Source organism: Hetaerina americana, unplaced genomic scaffold (assembly GCF_022747635.1).
Source record: "Hetaerina americana unplaced genomic scaffold, ioHetAmer1.1.p SCAF_4, whole genome shotgun sequence".
Lineage (NCBI taxonomy): Eukaryota > Metazoa > Arthropoda > Insecta > Odonata > Calopterygidae > Hetaerina > Hetaerina americana.
In genome coordinates, this window is record NW_027286985.1 from 12,644,014 (window position 1) to 12,669,127 (window position 25,114).

Sequence of the window (25,114 nt, forward strand, 5' to 3'; positions counted from 1 at the left end):
ATGCATTTTATCTTTGGAGCTGATGACGTTTCGTGGCAATAAGCCCTGAAATATTAACGCATCGCTACATTTGTGAAGACAATGATTCTTTTCCAATCACCTTGCTCTCTTCTCCTAAGACCTATGAAATGTCTTTCTTTTTTATCAATTAATTACTATTCAGCAAGTATTGCCACACGAGGAAAAAAGAAATATTTCCGTTTTATATTTATTTCGGAATTTCTTGATATGTACAGATATGATCTCCAAATGATTCTATGTTTCTTTCTATCAACTCGGAACTACGCTAGGAGCCGACTGTAGAGTTTGTATTGATTGTCGTTCCTATATGTTTTGCGCTGAGAGGTCTGTTGACTAATTTTGACTATTAAAAATGTTAATGTATATCAAACAAACCATTATTAATTATTGGTGGTTAGATGTCTTACTATTATATGACTCAGAGTGAAGCGTACATAACTGGCAGCTTGATACAGTTAACTTTGAGTTTGTTTAAATATATGCCACCTCCTGAAGGTAATTCACGCAACTCTACATATTTTTTAGAGACTCAATTTTAGAGACTTAATATCTTATTTTAAAAAATTCCAAAGAAACTGCGGGAGATGCCGCAACAGGAACTTTTAACGGAGTCATCCGCTAATGTGCATTTCAATGCAACAATTTCAGAGCGTAAAAATCATTCGCCTTGACTGGGACTCGAACCCAGATCCCTCAATATCCGGTCGAGTGCTTTAGCCACTTAAGCTACCGAGGCGTCCTCTTAAACTCTGAAATTTTGGGGCTTTTAAAGGAACTAGATGTTATGACGAAATACCGTACATACAATGTCACACGCATTCGTAGTCGTGCGCGAGGCGCCACTGTCCACGAGGTTAAAGCCAACTTTAAACACTTATGGTGTTTTCCCTTTGACAAATTCCAAAGAAACTGCGGGAGATGCCGCAACAGTAACTTTTAACGGAGTCATCCGCTAATGTGCATTTCAATGCAACAATTTCAGAGCGTAAAAATCATTCGCCTTGACTGGGACTCGAACCCAGATCCCTCAATATCCGGTCGAGTGCTTTAGCCACTTAAGCTGAATGCATGTGACATTGTATGTACGGTATTTCGTCATAACATCTAGTTCCTTTAAAAGCCCCAAAATTTCAGAGTTTAAGAGGACGCCTCGGTAGCTTAAGTGGCTAAAGCACTCGACCGGATATTGAGGGATCTGGGTTCGAGTCCCAGTCAAGGCGAATGATTTTTACGCTCTGAAATTGTTGCATTGAAATGCACATTAGCGGATGACTCCGTTAAAAGTTACTGTTGCGGCATCTCCCGCAGTTTCTTTGGAATTTGTCAAAGGGAAAACACCATAAGTGTTTAAAGTTGGCTTTAACCTCGTGGACAGTGGCGCCTCGCGCACGACTACGAATGCGTGTGACATTGTATGTACGGTATTTCGTCATAACATCTAGTTCCTTTAAAAGCCCCAAAATTTCAGAGTTTAAGAGGACGCCTCGGTAGCTTAAGTGGCTAAAGCACTCGACCGGATATTGAGGGATCTGGGTTCGAGTCCCAGTCAAGGCGAATGATTTTTACGCTCTGAAATTGTTGCATCTTATTTTAATAAAAATCTCCGGGAGAAAAATTTCAAGTCAAATTCTTGGCCCAGTATCCACTTTAGCTTTAAGGTTTACTACTGAATGTCATTCCTACCCGTGCTACTGTACATCACCCCTTTCAAACACCCATGGCCTCTTGATTGTAGCAAGATATATTCAGGATCATGGAATATCTCAATCCATCAAAGGTATACTTCCTAATAAGGTAGAATTTGGCCGGTACCTAATGATTATTACCTCCATATGACGAGAATATCCTTTTTCCTCTGCCCCCATGACGACTAGAAAGCCTCGTCCTTCCTCTATTCCGCTTACCCAAAACTCTTCCTTGTATCATGACCTTCTACATCCTACCACCTTTCGATATTACCTCCACCTATTTTTTCTGTATTTTTTAGATTTAATCCAGCAACCAGCTCTTTTAGTTCACACTGATTAAAACTTCTGCGATTTTCATTCCACTCTGTCCATCATAGTGTCTCCATTCTTTGTCACGCCCCTATATCTAAAGCCTCCTATCTAGAGTCATTCTCTTTCCTCATAGACCAGTGTCCATATGCATACAGCATTACGCTCCCTATTAAAGTGTTACCGAATCACTTCTTCGCATCTTTACTAAGTGTACCTGTCATTAATCTTCTCATACTTTTAAATCCTTTCCTTGCAAATGCAATTCTTTTCCCAATGTCCCGATTACAATGCCCCATTTCCTCTACATGTTAAATACTGCCGGAACTGCGGCATCTGCTCTAGTTCATTGCCTTCCATTAAGTCCTTTAATTTTTACCTGAGCTAATAACCTTATCGAAAATGTCACTAAAATCGTTTTCTAGTTTATAACCTTGCTCCCATACTTCTCACATTGTTCCTGTAAAGCTTTCAATAATAACTGTAATCCCTAGGCTGTCAGACTCACTACAGCTTCAACATCTGACAGCCTAACCGACTTAAACTTCTCTCGCCTCCCACTTTTATTACCAGCTCAAGCATTTTCCATGCTACATTTAATATATCCTCAGCACTCATCTTGAAAATTCCGGCGATGACCGGCAAACCTGTCTCAATCCTATACCAATCACCTCCCATCCCGATTGTCCATTGTTATCCTTACCTAAGCCATGTGAGTCATACGTGTATGTTTCGGAAAGGTCTCCTATCGCTCCAGTCTGCTCCTTTACTTCGCAATATTTGTACATACTTTGTCCGCTCTACTTGGTTAAATGCCTTCTTGTAATCCACCAAGCATACCAACACGACCTGATTACATTCGATATTCCTTTCCATTAATTCTAACATCACTGCACTGGAGTCATCCGTTCCTCTTCCACTTCTAAACCCAAATTGATATTCCCCTAGGAATTTTGTTTGCACTCTTTTACCTCCGTCTAATGATAATTCTTAAAAACATCTTCTCTATATGCAGAATTAAACTTATCGTTCTTAATATACGCCCACTGCCACTTAATTTTTTTCCGGGATGTGGATCAAAATTGATCTAGAGACATCATCTGGACAAAATCCTACCTCATAAACACTGCATCATTCGTATGCTAAAAAAATCCCCTCCCTTTCTTTTTTCCACAAACTCTTTGATGATTCTGCTCGAATATAATCTATTCCTCCTCCCTCGTTCGACTTTATCTACCTTAACGCTTTTCCATCTCTCTATCTAGTATTCCTGGACTCAAACTACACCCTTTTACGTCGATTTAGCACTCCTATTTTCCTATTGGACTGAAATATCTCCATATTCTTGTCATCTCTGAATCAGATTTCCTTGGTCCCATCGTTTTCAAGTTTATTAATCAGCTCTCTACGCAATCTCTTTTCCATTTCCGTGTTCACTTCCTTGCATTTTCGTCTTTCATTCACCATTTTAATCATTGCTCTCGCAATCCAAAGTTATCCAATCCTCTCAGTCTTTATTATTTATATTGTTTATTTTACTGTTCTTTCTATGCCGCTCGTAAGATTCACCCAACCTTTTTTTGTTATTTCTCATTTATATATTTATTAAGTTTTTCTTGGTACACCCTCCTTTTTACTCCCGTTAAAACTTAAAGCATAATATTTTGGTACATTCCTACCAAACTGTAAATTTTAAATTTCGTTTCATTGCACCTAAATTATGATCCAATTCTTCATCCGCCTCCGAGAAGCAGTGTGAATTGATCATGTTGTTTCTATATCTACGAGCACTTATAATGTGGTGTAATACATGTTTCTAAGCTTCCCTCCCGGCATTATACGAGTTTCATGTACATCTGTAACTCTGTTTATGAGAACGTTTGAAGGAGGTCTCAGTCATTATCAAATCCTTCTTTTCTCTAAACTCGATTTATTTCTCTCCGCGACTATTACCAATTCCTAAACCCGACTCTCTTACTTCTCGCCATTTCTCCATTCCCCTATCTTTGCGGCCCAATCCCCCGTTACTATTAGGGGCTTCTTTTTCAGCAAGTTTCCAATACTTCTCCTATCTCACCTTACAAATTGTCTACTGCTTCCTCCAAGTAACGTTCTGCCATAGAAACCTGGATTTCTCAAAAATTAATAAAGATTTTACCAAAATAAACAAGAAATTTTGCCTTTTACGATAATTCATGCCTTAAGAACCTGATCTCACGCGATTTAAACAAAGTTCCCCAAGACGAGAGAACTGGAGTATAAGAACTAAAGTGCTCTGAGTGTTCCACTAAATATACTGGCCAAAAGAGCCGGAAATTTGAAGAAATAACTGAGGAGCACAAAACATGTGTAAAGAAAAGAAACATAACATTCTTCTTTGCAAATAACCTTATCGAACATGACCACAAAAGTGACTTTAAGTCTGAAATTCTCCATTTCGAAAATAAAGGCTAAAGACTTATCCGTTGCAAGAATGAACTTGTAACAACATTTCGTATCCTTTCCAATCACCCCTTCTAGATCTACCACTCTTTCACATCCAGTGCTCTCCACTAGGGTTAGACCACTCCCAAACAAACCCCCATTAACAGCCAACGATTGACACCGAAAGCTGTACTTCCCTTTCCCTTCCATCAACCTTTGTTATCCCTCCACCCTCCCTTCCCCCACTCTGACCAGCCCCCTCCCCCACTCTGAAGGTATATGTAGAAATTTGATATCTGTGAGGAACATTTGATTATGATGTCCAATGTCGAAACCTTGATCGTTTTCTAAATAGTGTGTGTTTGGAATTACTAAGTTACTTATTTCATTTCAACATGCCACTGTATTGGTCGAGTCTGCTTTTATTTTCACTAATAATAATCTATGACTCACTTTCTCTATATTCATTACTCTTCTTACCAATTTTTATTCATTACGACGGGCACTCCATGTCAACTCACTTCCCCTACTATAAATTACCCTGTAATTATATCTCCAGTAATCCGCACTGTCTTTCCACCTCACCTAACACAAACCTAACATGTCTATGCCTCCCTTCTTCATTTATGTCTAAATGTTTTCTAGTACCCCTGTTCTCATCATCGTTCTAAGACATTCATTGCCCCTATTCTAACCATTAAGTTCACATTCTGGGTCATCTTTTCCTCTGTTTGCGGCTCGAATGTCCAAGGCTTTCATGTGATAGGCTTTGCCTACTCCACTGCCGAGCAAGACACCCGGCCCAGTGGGCACCGAGTCCCGCAGTTGTCTGGATTCATTACCTTTTTTTCTACATTTTATCATGCGAAAGATAATTGAAGTGGCTTCCCATAGCCTTCCACGGTAGTTTTAACGAGGTACTATCACCTTAAAGCTCGCCTCACGGGTCAGGTGCCTTTGCAGCCGCCTCACTGAGAAACGGCAGCTGCATGGTCTAACTTTCGTCTATTTTCGACCTATGCGGCATGGGTAAATTCAAGGAACTGCGGCGAATCCGCGACATTTACTTAAATGGAGTCCTCTGATGTACACGGTGTGGGGAAATTTTACAGCGAAAATGACTCGTATTCCGGTCAAAGTGAATAATTTTTACAAGGTGGTAATGCTGAATTTCTTTGGTGACATTTTATGAATAAAGATGTTGATTTCAAGTGCATACACTACATTCTTTTAGCGTCACAGTTTATCTGCGGGATTTATCAAGCGCATGGCATAAAAAGGTGTTTTACGTTCTTTAATGCCATTTATGGGCGATAAATGCGTGGATAAATTTTATGTAATCACGACCATCATAATTTTTGCAGTTAATTAATATCCATTGAAAAATGAATCACTCTATTTAAATGTCAGTTTTTGCACTCTATTTAAAGTATACATTAAATTTCGTAAATAAAAAAATGATAGTAGTTAATAATGATTGAAAATATAACTGCTAGTGTAGGCTTCACAGGCTCTAATTAATATGTGATAAAAGCCATATTACAATGATAATCCAGTGGCATTTTAATCCATGGCATATATTAGTATTGATTTAAAACTAATAGCATAATTATACCTACTAAAAATATGGCAAATTCAAATGACATCAACGCCAATCATGACTTTAAATTCCAAATGAAAGTTTAAAAAATCGACGAGAAAAACTAAAGGATGACCAAATATACACAGTTTTAACTATTAAGGGAAACTTAATAATTTGTAGTAATTACTTGCCTACATCTAAATCTGATAGTAGGGTAGAAAACGAATCTAACTTGATGAACTTGATCGAATATTTCTTAAAGGCAATATGAGTTGGAAGATTTTACAAAAGGCAAGAGTAGATGACAGTTATCTTAAGTACCGACGTAAATAAAAGACTATCAAAAACTATAATATGGAGTGTAATGCTTTTTGGTTCGGAAAGACGGCCGTTGGAAAAAAATTCAAAGAAGGTAGGACAAGTGGAAGAAGGAATTATTAAGAGGCAATGGGATGCCGAAGACAGTAAAATTTGGGAATATGCTGGAAAAGCAAGGTAGGAGAAAATTGGACATTTTTGTATTGAACCAAATGAAGTAGAAATACCTAATCAATGAGTTTTTGTAACATGTATTATGGGGTAAAAGGATATTTTGCATGATGCTAGTCAGAGCCAAGGGACACAGTACTGAGTTGCGTCAGCGAAAACTTACCGAGTAGAATACTGTCATCATTAACGTAAAGTAAGGTATTAAGAGCCAATATAAAATATCTCTGGGGTATAAGAAATTTAGTAGATATTTAGAATTTAGATATTTAGAATTTTAGTAGAACGATATATAGAAGTGATTTTAGATATTTTAGTACCTTGCAAGCCACCGCTAGGGTGTTTAGCGAGGAGTGAATAAACACCGGACTAATTTGGACCCGAATATGACCCTACCGCGGTCGGACATTGTTATTCTGATCTCTTATCGTACGTGGAAAAAATGGCATCTTAAATCTTTCTATCCTACACTTAATCTCTCTAGTTTTATTTGTTATTTGTTGAGTTACATGACCTCTCCTACCTTAGTACGATGGGAGTAATAATACATTTTCAACATTACTGCTAAAGAGGCGTCCTTCCAATTTATTCAAGCTCTTTTTAATTTTATCTGTAATATCCGTTTTTAATTTTATCTCTTGCTCCGTGAGTCATTCCCAGCCTAATTCCTCTTTTATTTTGGATACGCTGCTAAGTTTATCACAACAACGTTTTATAACTCTAGCTCCTCTACGCTGCACGCGATCAGTAATTCGACAATCAATCCAACTTCGTGTTAAAAATGTATTCCTCAAGGCTGATGTATCTTGTTTAGGATGTTCACAATTGACAAACAACTTAAAAAGATAGAGATAAAACTTTAGTGTGCTCTGCTGTAGACGCATATACTGCACATATGATCAATTATTTTTATCCAATAGAGGGTGATCACTTTATTCCAGTTGAAATGCAAATTCCTCTCAACCGAATAGGGCGAAGCCGAAGCCTTCTGTGCGGGTAGTCCGGGGACTTTAACGGGGGACTTCAACGCTCGTCACATCCTCAATGCAAAGGGACGCGGACCGCGAGGGGAGGGGAGGTCGGCCGCCATTGGAATTGGAAGCGCTCGGAGGAGTCAGGCGCCCCCGACTCTTTCGCGCGAAAGCGGTAAAGCGTCGCCAGTGAGGGGTTTAGTTACCTTCGACACGCCTCCATGAAATGGAATGAGTCAAGGAAGGCGTTTATTACGGCCACATCCTCGGCAACGACCGCGGAGCAACATAGTAGAGTCTTTGAAGGGCCGACGGACGGCAGAGGTGAAACCGCTGGTCTAAATCCGCCGACGAATCGTTGAAAAGAGGCGGCGAGAGGAAGCAGTGGGATTCGAGAGAGGTGAAATGAACTGGAGGAGCAAACAGGAGACGTGAGGGTGCCTCGACGGATAAGTCTTTAGTGAAGAAATGGGTTATGTTAGAAAAGAAAAGGACACAATTTCGAACACGCAATTTAGAAAATGATTAATGGGAAGAATAAAAGTATTTCGTGGAATAATTATAGTATTTATAAATATATCTTCTTGCTCCAAACAGCTTTGAATGCAGTACTGCGGATTCGTAGTTAGAAAATATACTGAAGGGCCTATACGGAATACTTAGGGCGCATAACAGAAAGTACGTAAACACACTCAACTTGGAAAAAATAAATTCTCTATTGGCTTACAATATTCCTTTGTTTTAAGGCTGTCTCCATGATAGAGTTTGGGTTTGAAAACACTTGAGAACAAATACAGTAATATAAAAATCATTCAAATCACTCTAGAACACAAACTATTGTAATTCTACCTTTTAATGGACCATTACAAAAAATATATCTACAAACTTACCTGTGGTAGACATATCTGTATCTTTTGTCATCAACCGGCACCACATCTAGAAACAGAATATAAGATGCCTCTGGATCAAGTCCTGAGATACGGACTTTAACTGTGGGAAACATTCTCCTGAAAAAAGACATAAGAGTACCGATTGAAGTTAATCTGTAAATTTCATCTTTTTATATAGTGTATTTTTCCGTAGTCTATAAATTTTTAATTATAGGAAATACATTCTACATTAAAGAATGAGGTAACTCATGAGATTTGCTAAGGTAGGGAGAGTAAACTTCATCCCTAAAAATCGACGTAGAACTTTTGATACATCTGGTTTGTACTGATGGGGGAATTTTATGGAATCTGTTTTAGCATTGTTACTAGACACTTGATAGCAATTAACTGTTACGTAATAATTCAAGGACACCAAAAAGTATTCTCATCTGCTCTAACCCTAAGACAAATGCTTAATTGATTCTCCATGTAGAAATTTAAATACATAATAATAACAATTTAATATCTCTCTTTTAATCATTACTGATACACTTACATTATCTCTAGTATTATGATATTTTAAAAATCTATTAGTGAGTAGCTTTATTATTAGGAACAAAATGAAATTTAGTTAATTGAAATCATGACAAATTCGTGAATATTTTTGTCCACGATAATTCTGCATATTTTATATTAGAATTAGAGTTTTACTTCATATAGTTCATATAAAAGTTCAACATCAGTAGCAATTCTAAGTAAGAATGTAATGGTTAACTTTAACAATTTCCCAAGGTATTCCCTATATTGTGTTCCAGTTTACGTCAGTGACATTCTTCATAATCCGTAACAGACCGCACGGACCTAACTTCACGAGTGCCGATATTTTTTTTCTCATCCCATCCCTTTCCCGGAGAAAACCCCCTTTCCGCGAAAGTATTAAAAAAACCAACCCTGCAATTTCGCATCGACGAAAGGTTTTTAATCGCCCTTAATACCTTCCGTTGTAGCCCCTCTCCCATCGAATGACTTCTCCAGGCCCATTCGTGGACCTATAAATGTAAACTCGACCAATAGGGGTGAGCGATCTCCGTCTTCTGTTCTCGTTCCCTCCTCCCAATCCTTTCCAACATGGATGGCTTGCTCCTCGGCCACCAAGCAACACCGCTCTCTCTCCCTCCTGGACCCCCAACAACTCACCCATCCTCCCCCGGAACTAACAACTCGCTATTAAAATCTCGCGCCAACTCACAATAATGAGAGCTTCAGCAGCCATCATTACGAAGCCGATGAGCAGAAGAGTGTCGATTCTCATTTTAAAAATTATTATAGTTATATTTTCTTTTCTCTCTTTTCGCTATGCTTTAAAGGATCGCTCACAGCCGTCTCGACGACCCCATTCTTTCTTTCCCCGACCACATCTTTCTCCTCCCATTCCTTTCCCAAGTCCGGGAGATGAGTGCCGAGAACACCCAGACTTCCACATCCTACTCCGCGACTCCTTAACCTGCCGCTCTTACTCCCTCCCCCAACCCCCGACTTCCACGTCTCCACCTCCTTCTCCTTACACCTTTCCCGCTTCCCTCGCGCACACAGGGGGGAACCGCAAGAAGGTGCCTCCACCAACATGCAAGCTTCCCTTCGCACCGCTCTTCCCCACCTGCGTCTTCATTAGCGTCTTGCTGACACCTTAACAAAATTCATGGCCTGCCCTCAAGAGAGGGAACGCTGGCGAAAGGGAAAGGGTCCTCGCTCCCTTCCCCACTGGGGGCCCACCTCCCCAAACCACCCACTCCTACTTCCCAGCTTCCCTTTCCCTCCCTCCCCCTCATTCCCCACGGGCTATCTCCTTGTGAGGGATTTTTCTCTCCAAGGTGTGTGCGGGCGGTCTTACGTCTTTAAGAGGCGTCGTGTGGCCTATAATTACTAGGCATTTATTATGCAAATGCGACCCTTTAATGATTGCCACTGGACGCTTCCCGCCTCGCTCTCACCTCTCTCTCTCTCTCTCTCCCTTCCCATCTCTCACGCCGAGGAGTCAGGAGCCTCCCTCCTCAGCCGCCCGCCTCCACTCACTTCCCCTCGCCCCTCCCTCTCCTCTACGCACTGCGGATCCTCCCCCCCCTGCCGCCCCTCCCTCACCTCCCACGCAACCTGGCCGAAGGGCAAAAGAGGGGCAGAGGCATTCTTCTCCACTTTTTTATCGCTCCTTCGTTTCTTCCCGGAGTTCCCTTCCCCCCACGAGTTCCCCTCTCTCTCCCTACTATCTCTTCCTTTCTCTCCCCGTCTTTTTCTCGCCTCTCCCTGGGCGTTTTTACATTATCCCGCCTCGTCCCACGCCGTCTCCTCTCACCGGCGTCGTTCAAAAGGATTTGCGGTTTCCACTCCTTCCTTCCCTCCTCGCACTCTCCCCTTTCCTCCGCCCACGCTCCCTTCTCCCACTCCAGCGGTCGGACACAGTGTACTGCAGCCACACACTCACTCGGTGGTGTTCTACACGGGTGGGAGAGAATGAATGGGCTGGGGAGAAGGAGGGGATGGGTGGGTGAGGACGGGTGGAAGATTAGGGTGTGTTCCTGGATGTGGGGATAAACGCTGTGGGTAAACAATTAGAAAGAATAGAAAAGAAACGGGAAGAATGGCTGCGTAAAATGGAAAGGTGAGCTGAGCTAATTTAGAGGGCGAGCGGATGAAGTTGAAGCATCGAAAGAGTAAGAGCAGGAAATAATATGGCGCAGAATGTCGCAAGAGCATTTTGCACGGCGTCAAGCAAACGACTGTTAGCTTATACACCATTGTGAAGAAGCTATCTATTTATAACACTATACTGTATTATAAAACAGACACAGTATTTTGCGCGTGGTCTCCTCAGTCGCCGATTGAGCAATGAATATAGACTTCTCGCGTGATTTTATAAAAAGTGTCACGAAACGTTAATAGATACGGAATAGACGAAATAAATGAATTTAAATTCTTTTATATGTTGCAAGAATACTTCATAATTCTTCAAAGCACATCCCTTGAGCGTCGACGCTCTTCTGCCAGTGGTTTTTCCACAACTCGAAGGCTCCCTGGTGGGCGGATTCCGGAAGTTCCTTCCGGAAGTTCCGGAAGTGTACGCGTGCAAGCTTCTTTGACGACACTTAAAGAGTCGGCCCTCAAATCCTCCCTCAAAAGAACACCACCAAGATGGTGGTGCCCTTTTGAGGGAGGATTTCACTTATGGGAATCAGAATTAGTCTTCTGGTGTCAAGTCGGAACTTAAACGGGTTGGGGAATCGTCGCGATGCCGTTGCAGAAGGTCTTCGCAAGCAGACACTCGACTCTGCTCTTGGTCGTCCGTCAAGACCTTCGAGACGAGTTCAGCACGGATCTTCCGCATCGCAAAATTTTCTATTGCAATAATATGCACTTTAATCTTATCAATGCAATACGATCAGCGAGCACGCGCACACTTAACCGACGGGTCTGAATTAAGCACATCACGCACGCGTCAGAAAAAAATTGTTACCGTTACTTTTTTACAAATCTTGCAAATACTTATTCTTTATTCAACGACAATCCAGGATTTTCTCCTGCAATAATTTATCAAGCGCGATACTACAAATAATTAACAGTGAATACTAGTGGATGGTCATTTGAGCCCTGTTGGAAAGTCCCACTAAAGGAAGATAGTGTGCATTACGATATTGGTATCTTCTGGCATTTTTCAGCCTATTCCCTCTTCATTCATGCTGTCTTTTCTCGGATCTATCAACTCGGTTTACTCGGGTCCCCATATGGTGGGTTTTTTATTGCTTTTAACTAATCTTATGACCTGTTTTAACAATAAGCTTCAATTATTCTTTCAATGTGCTGTTCCTATTATGTGCATTCCCTCGTATCATGCCATTTATGGGGAAACCTATATTTAATTCATGTTTTATGTTATCAGTTTCTATCTAGTAAAAGTTAGTACTTTATTTTCAAAATTTAATTTTTTCTAACTCTGTTACTTGATTTTTCGTGTCCCCACAATGATCACGTTCTGTTCCCATGCTTCAGATGTTGCGTTGCAGACAGTGTGTAGAATGTTAATATAGCTTTATTGATTTCTAGCCTACCGTACAATGTATAGTATCTCACATCATTTGATATTTATTGAGTTTATTGGTGAAGCTATTTTCTTATTCACGTGAATTTTCGCATTAATGAAATCTTAATATGTAAAAAACTACACCAGTTTTATTGGTTTTTTCACAAGAATGGTCAGGAGATAAGGGGAAAATATTTGACGTATATTCAACAGGAACCCTTAAAAAGTTGCCAGTCAGTGTAAAAATAGTTTTCCCAAGTTTCAACTCGATTGGATAGCGTAAGACCTACTATGTAAAGTAACGTAAGACGATCTCTCCTGGGTGAAACACATGCGGGGAATATGCGGACAAGCTGACGAAAAATTAGAATTTATTAGAACAATACTACATAAATGTGATGAAAAGGGCAAAGAGAAATGTTATCTGTCGTTGAATAGGCCTAATTTAGAATATGCGGCAGGTAGGCATGGTCCTCACGAAGTTGGTTTAATTATCGAATTGGATCGCGAGCAGCGTAGAGGAGGAGCATTAAAGTAAACCCCTCTTTGATTCTGCATCCTTCCTCCCTCCCATCATTTTTTCCCAAGGTGTATGAACCTGTATGAAAAATATTGTTATGATAAACTTAGTGGTGTGTCCAAAATATTAGAGGAGCAAGACTAGAAGCTAAGGATAAATTGAAGATTGAAACTCTTGCATTAATTGGAAGGGAGTCTCTTTAGCAGTGATGTTGACAATATGTTATTACCCCCATTATACTACGGTAGGAAAGATCATGTCAATTAAATTAGAGAGATCAAGTGTAGAAGAGATGGATTTAAGATGTCATTTTTTCCACAAAAGATAAAGGATAATAAATCATAATTACTTTTTCCGACCTTAGTAGGGTCATGTTCGGGTAAATATTAGCTCGGTGTGCATTAACCCCCGGCCATACACCCTAGCGGTGGCCTGCAGGGTACATAAATAAATAAAAATAAACCAATTTTTCAGTTCCGGACGATTCCTATTTATAGAAAAAGCCATATTTTTTCGATCTGCACGTCTGTTAAACAAATCGTTGGAGAATATTGAAAAAGCATGTCCCTAGAATTATTACTATAGGTATTCTACGACAAATGGTAGACTTTGGAAGGACAAGGTCTACACAACAATGTATTTCTTTAACTCTCCTAACAAAATAAAACCAGACATCCAGCATTAAGGTAAACCCCTCTTTAATTCCGCATCCTTCCTTCCTCCCTTCATTTCACCCAAGGTGTTCACCTATTCTTACTCCTTCCTTCCCAGCCTAAAATCTTTAACAACCATAACACTTCGCCAATGAAAAAATACTCTGCATCCATCTTTCCTACCTCCTTTGGATTTCTCTCAACAATTGCCCCTCCTCCTGCTCCTTGTCTATTTCATCTTCGTTTGTATTTCTTTCTACCCATTTCACCATTTCCATCCCTCCCCACACCAACATTTCAAAAGCCTCCAATCTACGCCTATTATATTGCACCATTGACTATGTATCCGTACCGTACATAAACATGCTCCATATTAAAGTTTTGGCGAGCCTTTTGTTAACGTTCTAACTCAAAATCCCCGTTATCAATACCCTCATTCTTGTGAACGCTTCTTTGGCCAACACGATTTCTCTTCTTGCATCGCTACTACCATTGACCATTTTGGTCCAGGACACTTCCGAGATAGGCAGACAGTTCCATCTGTTCTACTTTCTGAACTCCTATTTTAATATTTAACTTCTTAGGTTTACTCTTTCTCAAAAATCCAATTAAACTTGTTTTGTATACATTTTTCCTCATCCCATACCTACCACATTGACTTTCTAATACTCTCAGTAATGCTTGCAACCTCTTGGCTGGTTGGCTTGGCAAATCAAATAATAATTCAGCTCATAAGTTTTGGTTTGGCGTTAGTTAGTTTATAGCGCTTGGTGACTAAACCAGAGGGTCTAGCTTCGATTCCCCGTTCTGATCACCCTCAGCTCTTCTAAATCCGTCTGATTTCTCTGGTACAAGAACATCCTGGAAAGCCTTAGGCGACAGGGAAAAGGAACTGGGCCCCCTAATCTAAGGTGTGAATATCACGCACTCCATGTTTGGACTTAATATTGAGTAAGCTCTACCCTCACTTATCAAACCAACTTTCGGGGTGATTATTGTGGTTTGAGTTAATCCACATTTCTTGCAGTCTCTTTAAACCAAGCCAAGGAAAAAATTACTGAAATTTCAGAATCAATGCTTTATGCGGATATTTCCATCCAATTTATTTCCTTTTAAGTGCTACACTTTTATTTAAATTGATTTTCCGATTACGTAAATGGGAATACAATTCGCAGTTATTAAAAAAATCCTCCAAATGCGAATATTGAAGAAGCTAAGAAGCTCTTTGTAATAAGCAAAAACAAGGAAAATTCCATGAGAACAATGAAAGGAGTTTTGTATTTTTATGGCCAAAGATATTTCCCGATGAGCCAACTGGATCCAGTTTCAAATGTGTCAGCATATGAAGTAAGTTATTCCCCACTCTTTCATCAGTATTTATAAAAGTAAATAAACCGAAGTGTTTTATATCATGACCATGATTATAGATAGCATGTGTGGTATGAATGCCTGCAGGCGATGGTTATTTATCAAGTAAGTTCACATACTTGAGAGTTATAAGCAGCGGACATTATCATCCAGAGTAAACATTTGCTCTGGTACTTATACCCCGCCAGTTTATAATTCCCTCCGTCGATGTACCGTGTAAAAATTCTAATTCCTTTTATATGCACACAATTTCCATTCAAGTACACGTATATGACTTTTTTTATTACCCTCTACATTAACCTTCTCTTTCAGAATATTCCCTATGTCATGACCACTATTTTCCTCCAAATCCAATTAAACCAGGCTGATTCAATTACGTCGTCACAGGGAACCAGGTTTTTCTGGTCTTGTTAAGGGTTGCAAAACGCGTCGGTGGTTGGCAAAAGTCGAATGTGGCCCGCGGACTCCATTTAGACTTGCTTATACTCGTATTAGAGCTTCGTTGGTCATGCCATTTCCTCTGGTAATTAGTACTTTTTGCAAGTCAATGTATACAAAATTTCTCTCCTATGTTGCTATTAACATTGCAGTGTCGAAAATTATACATATGTTACGACTTCTTTTTGCAGTACTTCTTTATTACGTATTACCATTTCCATTTTTCTCCAAAATATTTTTCGAATGCTTAAACTGGGAAAACTAATCTAATTTATATTTCCTGCTCTGTAGTTGACCAATCCAACACTTTCCTTTTGACACTCAATACTTTAGTTTCACTATTATATATTTTCATCCCACATTAATTATAATAACGGTCAATAGCAATTGTGATCATGTAAATAACTAAAATAAAGCTGTATCTTAGTTTATCCTATCTTGCTCAATCTTGTTTTACTTAATCAAACTTATCTTATCTCTTAAAATATCTTACTTATTTCCTTACCTTATTTTTTACTCACTCGCAGCCTTCCCATGCCTCTTAATATTTCTTTGAATGGTATGAGCTAAAAGTCACACGCGATTACTGAACAATCTGTCTTGCTACTTCGTATATCTAAGCTTTCTTCTTATCCCAAACCTTCACTTGTTAATCTTCCTGTAAACTCTGACTCAAATACAGATTCCCAATCAGTCACTTAACCCTATTCTATTTAGGTAACTAATACGAACGTTCTGGAATTCAATTCCATTCTATTCGTGAATATTCATTGCGAAATTAAATTTCTCAACTTCCGTTTATTCAAATGCCTCCTTGAATTTCCGATTGTACTGTACAATATTGCTATGACTAACTCGCAATCGCAAAATAATATCTGCTCATGACGGTGGATCGCTCGATATTCTTCGAGTAAACTGACAAGAAATACGCATTTTACAACCCCAATATTAATATGAGACTAGCAGTCATCCCTTGTCATTACTGGCACATGAGCTCAATAATAATTAACACAAACCAATATTTGCCCAAATATACTTCTGTTTTGGGCATCAAGGAACAGACCGGAAAATTGAAAAATATTCCCAGGAAAAATGAAGGAATTTCCAAACGGTTGGACACAATTCCTAGGTCTCGAAATTTATCAATATCACGGAACATGGAAATATCCTTACCAATTCACTAGTTTGAAGTGAATTCGGCTTAAGCTCTCCCCACTCATAAAAAAACCTAGAGTTAGCAAGAATCCAACAGTTTTCAGGACTCTATTGTTGTACTGCGACGGGGGAAAAAAGAGTAAACTTCAATGTTAAGTAGCGAATGAAAACCATTTAGGATACATTTTTTTGAGTAGCCATCATATTCTAATTTTTTACCTCGTAATTGTATGCGCCAGCCAAATATGTCAATGCGTAAAACAGCAACCGTGCTCTTTCAATATTTCTATACTTATGCCAAAAAAACTATGCGTGATGAGAGAAAATGTGACAATCAAAATCAATTTTGATTAAATGAAAATCATATTCGATGATGATCTCGCGTGGAACGAAACTTGGCTGTGTAAGAATAGAAACAGTTCTAAAACTTAATTCCTGCCGGCCGTTTTCAGAAGTGCTAACTGCGAATCACAACTATGGTTTATTTTACGACTTTTTTAGGCATTCCGTACAATCTCCCTGGGAAACATTAAGGACCTTATGCCTCCCCTACCCGCAACAAAAGTTCTACTCAAGACTCGCGTATCATTGGATATGCTAACTTCCAGCTATTTTCTCGTAGCATACGCTGAGACGGCTGAATGAACGAACGAACATCCGTGTTGTCTTCAAAGGCATTCACATGAAACATTTTTTTTCACTTCACCCCTAAGTAATGGCCGATGTTCTGACGCTAACTGACATTCTCTCCGCTCGCGTTTTTCGCTCACCGATGACATGGGCCATTCGACCCCGGGCCCGCGGCGTGGGAAGTCAGCTCATACGTCCCAACCGCTCCGAATCCCCTGGGAACATCCGAGGGAGGGGACGGGGAGGAGTGGGGGAGGAGTGGGAGGGGGAGGAGGGAGGCAATTCGCCGGGGGCGGAGTCGGGAGGTGGCGTTGGGGAAGGGGAGTGAAGAGGGGCCGGGAGGAAGTCGTGAAGACGAGCACAGAGGGTGGTGGAGTGTGGGCGGGACGTGATGGAAGGTGGTTTGTACGGGGGGAGCGGTGGGCGAAGGGGGGGAAGGAGAGAGGAGGAAGGGCTGAGGAGAATGAGAATTACAGGGGAGGGCCGCTTTTTTACGGCCACTGGCCGGGGGCGCCGGCGCGCTGAAAGGGAGGCGGTGTGAAAATAGATCTCCAGAAAATGAGAGCTAAGAGAAAGAAAGGAGAGGCGGAGGGCATGGGGGAGGTTATGGGGAACGGCGAAGGGGAAGTTGGCGGGGGGGGATAAGGAGGAGGGGAGGGAAGTAACCTCTCGCGGAGGGGGGGAGAGGCAATCCTATCTCCCCTGCTTGCCTTGCCACCCCTTCTTCTCAATCGTTACTCGATACTCCTCCCAATTTCTCGATCTGCCCCTCCTTCCACCTGCACCGTTTCCTTTGTGCTCTATTCCTCTCCCTGCTACCAAATAGACTCCACATTTCTGCTCTTTCCCCACCCAATAACCCGCGGTAATTTATGGATCCCCTTTTATGCACTTGCGAGACTCAATTCTACCCTTCCCTCACCTCTCTTTCAATCTATCTCACAAACCTTCTTTTAAGCCATCAAATCCATTCAGTTTTTTTCCGGTTTTCATCATATTTTCTTTCTTCACAAGAGTCGTGCATATTCTTTCGTACTAGTGGGTTTTATGCCTCCTTTATAAACCTTCAAATTCAGTGGGATTACTAATAAAGTGGTATATTTATTGTTGACAAAATGGATCAGCTTTATTGATCTTTTAGGAAGTATTTCATCTATGATCGGTTAATGGCGATGACATTTACTTCATCGCCAGTTCCCTCTATTTGATGATCCTTGAATCCGTTTCTTCCTTATCCTTTTTGTATTTTATTTTAAGTTAAGTCTTCTCTAGAGTCTATTCATTAATGACTGGCTTCAAGGTTTAAAAGCTCCCTATTTTTGTCTCATTACCTCATCATTTTCTCGACGGTATTCATAGGCTTCCTCCTGAAATATTTACTCAGATTTACCTAATTCACATGGGTAGGCGTCGAAGTTTCTTAATAATTTTCTCAGTTTATTCACGCGTACCTTTCACTTTCTCCTTCGGGTCATTCTTACATTATTCAATCAAATTTCCTTTGCTCATTGATTTCCTTACATTAAACCCATATAAAAAGAAACATTTACATAAAAAGTGTAAAAGTTCACGTATGTATCTGGGCCCTGCAATGCACAAATATCTGCATTTTTTGCAGGATGAAGCCTTTTTCATGATATTTCTACTCCCCACTTAAGTCTCTAATTCAAAATTGATGATTTTGGCTCCCAGTAACAAATTTTTTATATCTTTACAGTAACTTATTCGGTAGTTAGATTGAAACATTTTCAAATTACTTAAACTCAATTTTATTCTCATTTAAAATCCTAAAGAAATAAAATGTAAAAAAATTAAATCGGGTTCCAGGATAGTTTATTTGAATCTTATACCCTATTTTCCGTGTTTAAATCATAATTATAGATATTTATACAATGCTGTAAATGTATATGCTAATATAATGCTGTAAAATGCCCTATTTTTTAACTAAAATTTTCACAGCATTTTCTTTATTTGTAAAGGAGACGGCACCCAATTATCTTTTAAATTCTGGAATAAAACAGCGCACAATTTAAAGAAAATAATAATTTATTGAAAAATGTTTCTTTTAAATTGTATGCTTTTTATACTTTATGAAAACAAGTATATATATATATATGTTTACATTTTATAATTTACCGACTGTCAAAAACTGAATGTTTCATCCATTCAAACGGCTCTTCTGGTTCAGAGCCTGAATCTTTATATGTCATGAAGGAAATAAATTCATTATAATCACACTCAATAAGCAGTTTATTCGAGAGAAGCGACGTGGTAAGTAAATCCATGTAATATTTATAACATTTATTGCAGAAATGTATTGACTCAGACATTTTCTTAGTTCTTATAAGTCCTTATGTAGACGGAACGAAGTCAAAAGCGTCGGATTTCCCAAAGGCATGGATGCAGTAATCGTGTTCGCATTATGTTGATTAAAACACTAGGAAATTCTTGAAATCTGATTAATGATTTCATATACATTTTAGTCTCAAGAAATGTTACGGAATAAATCTACTGTCCGTTTCTATATCGTTTGTTGCTGAGAAACGAGTGTTTTCTTTTTGTACTTCCTGGAAAATTGCTAGATTAATTTAAAGCAAATAAGTAACCAATCAAACAATATATACTAAAAGAATCCAATCGCATAGACCTAGGATTCGGACGCCACGAACACTATTATACATACCTGTGTGCTTCATAAATCGCTATTAACAATATGAACTCCATTTAGGTGCATGGCAATTGCAGTTTGTGTTCTTTTATGCATATCCTAGAGTCTTTAGTTCTATGTACATACATAAGCATAGCTCTTTTTCAACACTTTTAAGTTTTCACCCCACATTCCCAGCTTGCCCAAAATATTTATTCACTTTATCCCTGTTTGTATAAGGTCTTCATTCATGTCTCCCTGTTAATTCCCCTCCGCTCAAAAATTTCAAATACTCAAAATTGCACGCCATTGTTTTAATATCTTTGAGCCATATGTAAAATATTTAAAAGGTAATTTTGATGATTTGTTAGAATCAAGTATTGCCCATAGCCTTTCTCAAATATCTAATCAGATACTTATCATTCATATAGGTTGGTCATGTACTTCGTAGTAATAAAACTTTTACCAAAACATGTTATGAGTACATATGATAGCTCATAATAAAAACTAGATAAAATATTTTGATCTATGCATACTATCAATGGGAATATGTAGAAATCCGTGATTTCTATAGTTATTAAACATCATCTTCTAAAATATATATTAGAAAGCCGATCCCAAAAACGATTTTATACTCCTTGAGGAATTTTATGCTACAACAGTAATTGGAAGTGAAAGGAATGAATTAGCTCCCCGCAATGCTACTTGAAAGCAATAAGCAAAATTCACATCACACTGTTCACTAAATGGTTCATTAAAATATCAATAAAATTTCGTTATCGCATTATCTTAGTTGCTTAAAACATTATTTCCTACTTTTTGCCTTGAAAATAATTCACGCATTTAATAATACTATTTGTTATAAAGAAACTTATTGTGCCGCGGTATTTTAAGTCCCCACTGAAAGCTATGAAGGCTGAGGACCATAAATTAACGCAGATAAGAAATCAACAGTTCATCATCCCCTTTTGCTCTCGCAAGTTTTACCGTTAGCCATAGGTATCGCTTAAGTTTTCCAGAAATAAATTTCCCCATTCATCTGACTGCCGTTCCAGCCATGTCCCCTCTGTTTATCCTATTTTACTCCTTCGTGTCCATTCTTATTCTGCTATTCTCATTCCTTACCCTCTCCTCCTCTCTCTCACCTCGACCACTCGAACGCACGCAAGTTTCACACCCCAACGCCATTCTTCGAGCAGGGGAGGGAGGGAGAGAGAGAGATACGGAGAGAGAACTCACAAATTGCTTTCGCCTTCTTTTAGATACGCTCGGGTTATTTATTGCTTTCTTGTTCGTGAGATTTTCAAAGGAATCCTCTTTCGAGTGGGAGGTTTATCGTGCCTCATAATCGTTCGACGAAAGCCAAAATTGTTTCCTATCACATGAAAAGAAGTCTTTTTGCGTCATGATTTCCTGCAATTTGGTCAAATCTTCTGGGATTAATTGAGAAAATATTTTTTTTCCAAATTTCAAGCATATTTTATTAGGCACCGATTTACTTCCGCTGGTAGCTCAGGAGGAGACAAACCGGCAGTTCATATCGCAAATAAAATAAAATCCGAACATCTTTTTGCTTAATCTGTCCCTGTTCTGAATGCCAGTTTCATATTGATTAAATGGGTTATTTGAGATTCTACATTGTATATGCATGCCGAAAAAACTGGAAACTGTAATAGGATTATTTTGCAAAGAATATGCTTAAGGATTAAGCTATCAAAATTAGATTTTGAAACGGATTTTATGTTCCAAATTTGTATTTAAAAGTTTTAAAAACTTCAGCATTAAGGATTTTTCAAAAATACTGAAAAATAGTCCCAATTCCAAAATTAACCTGAATCATGTACACATATACCCTTTCTGAAAAATACAGAAGAGTCATTTGACCACTTTGATTAAATATAACTATTTCAAAATACCTGAATGATTATTTACGAAACTTTTTCATCTTCTACAGAGGCGTTTAAAATGTTATGCTAATGCTCAAGTATTCCACTACTATGACACTGGTTTTGTGGCAACAATTTGCAATGTTTTGAGTTCGGGTTCCACTCCAGGGTCAGCCTCTCTGGGTACCCTTAGCTTAACACGAGCTATGCAAATTTTCGAATACCAGAACTTCCTGAGAAACTATAGGCGAACCAGGGAAAGCAACTGGATCCATTATGCGTCAATTCCACGGGTCGTTGGGCTTAGTATTGACTGAACTCTGCCGATACCTATCCAACAGACCATCGGCTTGATTACTCTTTTTATGGTTTTACATTGCATTTAATAAACATATATTTTTTCAAGGAGTTATAAATTGATCAGTAACATTGATAAATAGTCCTTCCCTCTTTAGAATTATTTATTTTTTTCAAAATTTAACCCAGTAATTGGAAAAAGTTTACCATAATGAAAAATCATCCCTTCCGTAAAATAAAATAGATATTACACGCATTATTTTTCTCAAGTAAAATGGTATCAATGCAGTTTGGCGACTAATACCGTTGATGTATCTGGAAACCAGAGTTTCTCGATAGCAAAATAGATCGTATTCATTATTGCAATATTTGCAGTATATCCGATGAACCTTTGTTTTGCCGATCACTGTCATTGTTTTATCACTTCCAATATCGTCATAGCCAATAATGAAAATCTTCCTTTTCTCCGTATTACTTTGAGATTAATGGCTTAAATACCGGAGAAAATCATGTGTTACAAAAATAATGGATCCGACGATTTCTTATATCACTCATAATCCATCGTAACACTTTCATTATCATATGAATTGCAACATTTAATTAGAGCATATTAGTATTCTGAATTATTAATTTTCAAAGTAACCTTTCTCAGTCATATATTTGAAAGAACGAGTGGTTAGTTGACAGAATGCCAAATTTTAGAAAGGCATCACAGGATTTTTGGACATTCTTTTGTGTAGTGTGCACAATTAATTATGAATATGAATTGTAATGCTTATGTTTCCGCTAATACCCATAACGCTGACACATGAACTGCCCGACAGGGTAACATGGAGACCGGATGGCGTAGAAACACCCAATAAACGACCATCGTAGCGATGGGAGAACGTGTTTTTGATGTCACAAAGCGATTCTCTTACAAGACAATGACGAAAATATCAAATGAGGTAGGTTAATCTTGACGCGAAATAAAATGAATAAGCGACGACTTCGCTGGAAATATAACCTGCACTGTGGAAACAATCCGCATTAATTTTTCCGGTGCGTTCCGCTCAAAAGTTTGCAAAACGTCGTTACATTTCTAGCGGAACCAGCGCAACGAACAGAGCGCTATAAATCCCCTTTCCAATCAGATCTCCCCTCAAATTGATAAATCCTCGACCACGTTAAGGAAAGCACTTAACTAAAAGCCCACTTAATTTACGGGGACGGGTCGGCCCCGACCAAGTGCCTCGAAGAATCGCTCGCGGTCTCTTCGCTCGAATCGACGAGCACGTTCGAGTATTTCTCTCACCTCCTCTCCCTTCCGTTTGCCGATCAAGATGGACGCCATCGACGGCCTCACACCCAAACTCAATCTCCTTGGAAAAGGAAGGCATGCCTTTCCCCTCCCTAACCCCATCCTTTTCTCTCCCCCCCTCTCTAACTCCCTCTTCGCTCCTGAGCTTTCTCCTTTCTTTTTCATGTTTCTCTCTCTCGTCTTCTCGTACCAATCGAATATAAATTTCACTTCCTGTCGGATACGATCCATTCCTAATAATCATCGAGCCTTTCATCTCAGCATCGTATCTATTTCTTTTTTACTCCATGGTCGGTCCCATTCCAAAACTCCCTCCCATTCCATCTAGAGACCATTCTCACGCCTCGCCCCACTCCGCCGGCCCACGGCACCCAAACCCTACCCCCCCCCCCACCCCCAATTTCTCAAGTCTAAATCCGCCACCCCCTTTCCTCCCCTATCCTTCCGCAAACCCATTTCCCACCAACCCGGAGGCTAGTCTACTTATCCCTTCATTATGCCAATCCTCGCCAAAGCACACTATAATAATAATCAATAGCCGAGCTATATGGCGGAGGAGTGAGAATTGGGTGTTTATCGCGTGTTTATCGATTGCTTTGTTTTTCACGCTTTTGATCCCGGCATGTTTTTTTTTTACTCGACGGCAGCCGAAATTTCCGTATTTACCCGACTACTATTTTCAGCGCCCGGTTGGATTTGAAAGGCCGTTTAAGTGCCTCACTCGGGGCGGGGACTTTTTGAATCATGTCCTCGAGCGACTGAAATCGTTTTAAAATGTACTATCTTTTCATCCCCACTTCCTAACCTCAGAATCTCTTCACTACTTAGAATGAAAAGAGAAAAAATCGAAAGTTAATCATTATGGATACCGCCCATTCGAGGTATTTACGTTCGTTCTATCACTATCAATGAGAGCTGTAAATTTTCCAGCGGTTCCCTGAATTTTTTCCGTCGATTTGGTGTGCTTATGAAGTTTTATGAATCTAAAGTCGCTGTCAATTAATCGTTTTAATTACGCTAAATAATGTATATTTTCCAGAGAACCGAAATTATTTATTTCAATGATAATCTGTCCCAAGCGTAGTTTTTTCTTGCTGTGAAAATATGATATGGAAAGTAACTTTTTTTGAGTAGGTAAAAATTTTATCGTGTTTTATTCTGAAATAGGATTCGTATGCTACTCGTTGCAATGTTATTATGTGGAGAAGATACCCTGAGATAGGAAACAGAGACTACAGGTAGACTTGTAGCAATGCATTTTTTTTCGATGAATAATAATCAGTAATTTTGTCTATTGAAGGTTGATATGACTCCATTTAAAATTTGTTCTCTTCTTTCACGAAATATTGCCAAAATCTTTCTAAAAAAAGAAAACCTTGACCACGCTCCTAAAAAAGTCAATTTGTTTACATTTTCTGTTCCCAACACATTTTTCTGCGTGCAGCAGGTGGATGAATGCAGCCCTCAGCTATCATTTATGCCTTCCCCACAAAAACAGCTGCAATGAAAGCTTTAGTTAAACACAGCAGTGATTCATCTTACGAGCGTATTGTCAAATCTTCTTTACGGGCGGCCGTCCACCATCTAATACAGGTCGTGCGGAGATAAACTTATCGCTGTTCTATCGTTATTACGTGATGGTTCGATTAAATTACCAGTATTCAATACCTGTAGCGTGTAGTCATAGTTGCTCAGGCAAACCTGATGTGCCCCACATGTTCTTCGTAAATGCTGGGGAAATGATCTGATCTGTTGAAAGGGAGCTCATTATTTGATAGATAGAATTTGATTTTTTTAT

At 39.3% G+C, this 25,114-nt stretch overlaps 1 protein-coding gene across 1 annotated transcript in view; it reads right to left on the reverse strand.

Annotated features, from left to right (window-relative positions):
* The window catches only part of LOC139692071 (T-box transcription factor TBX18-like), a 130,929-nt gene that overhangs the window by 67,093 nt on the left and 38,722 nt on the right, over window positions 1-25,114 (reverse strand). The window contains exon 3 of the mRNA XM_071590102.1: window positions 8,372-8,488. Coding sequence (XP_071446203.1) covers window positions 8,372-8,488 — 117 coding nt within the window. The remainder of the gene's footprint in view (window positions 1-8,371; window positions 8,489-25,114) is intronic.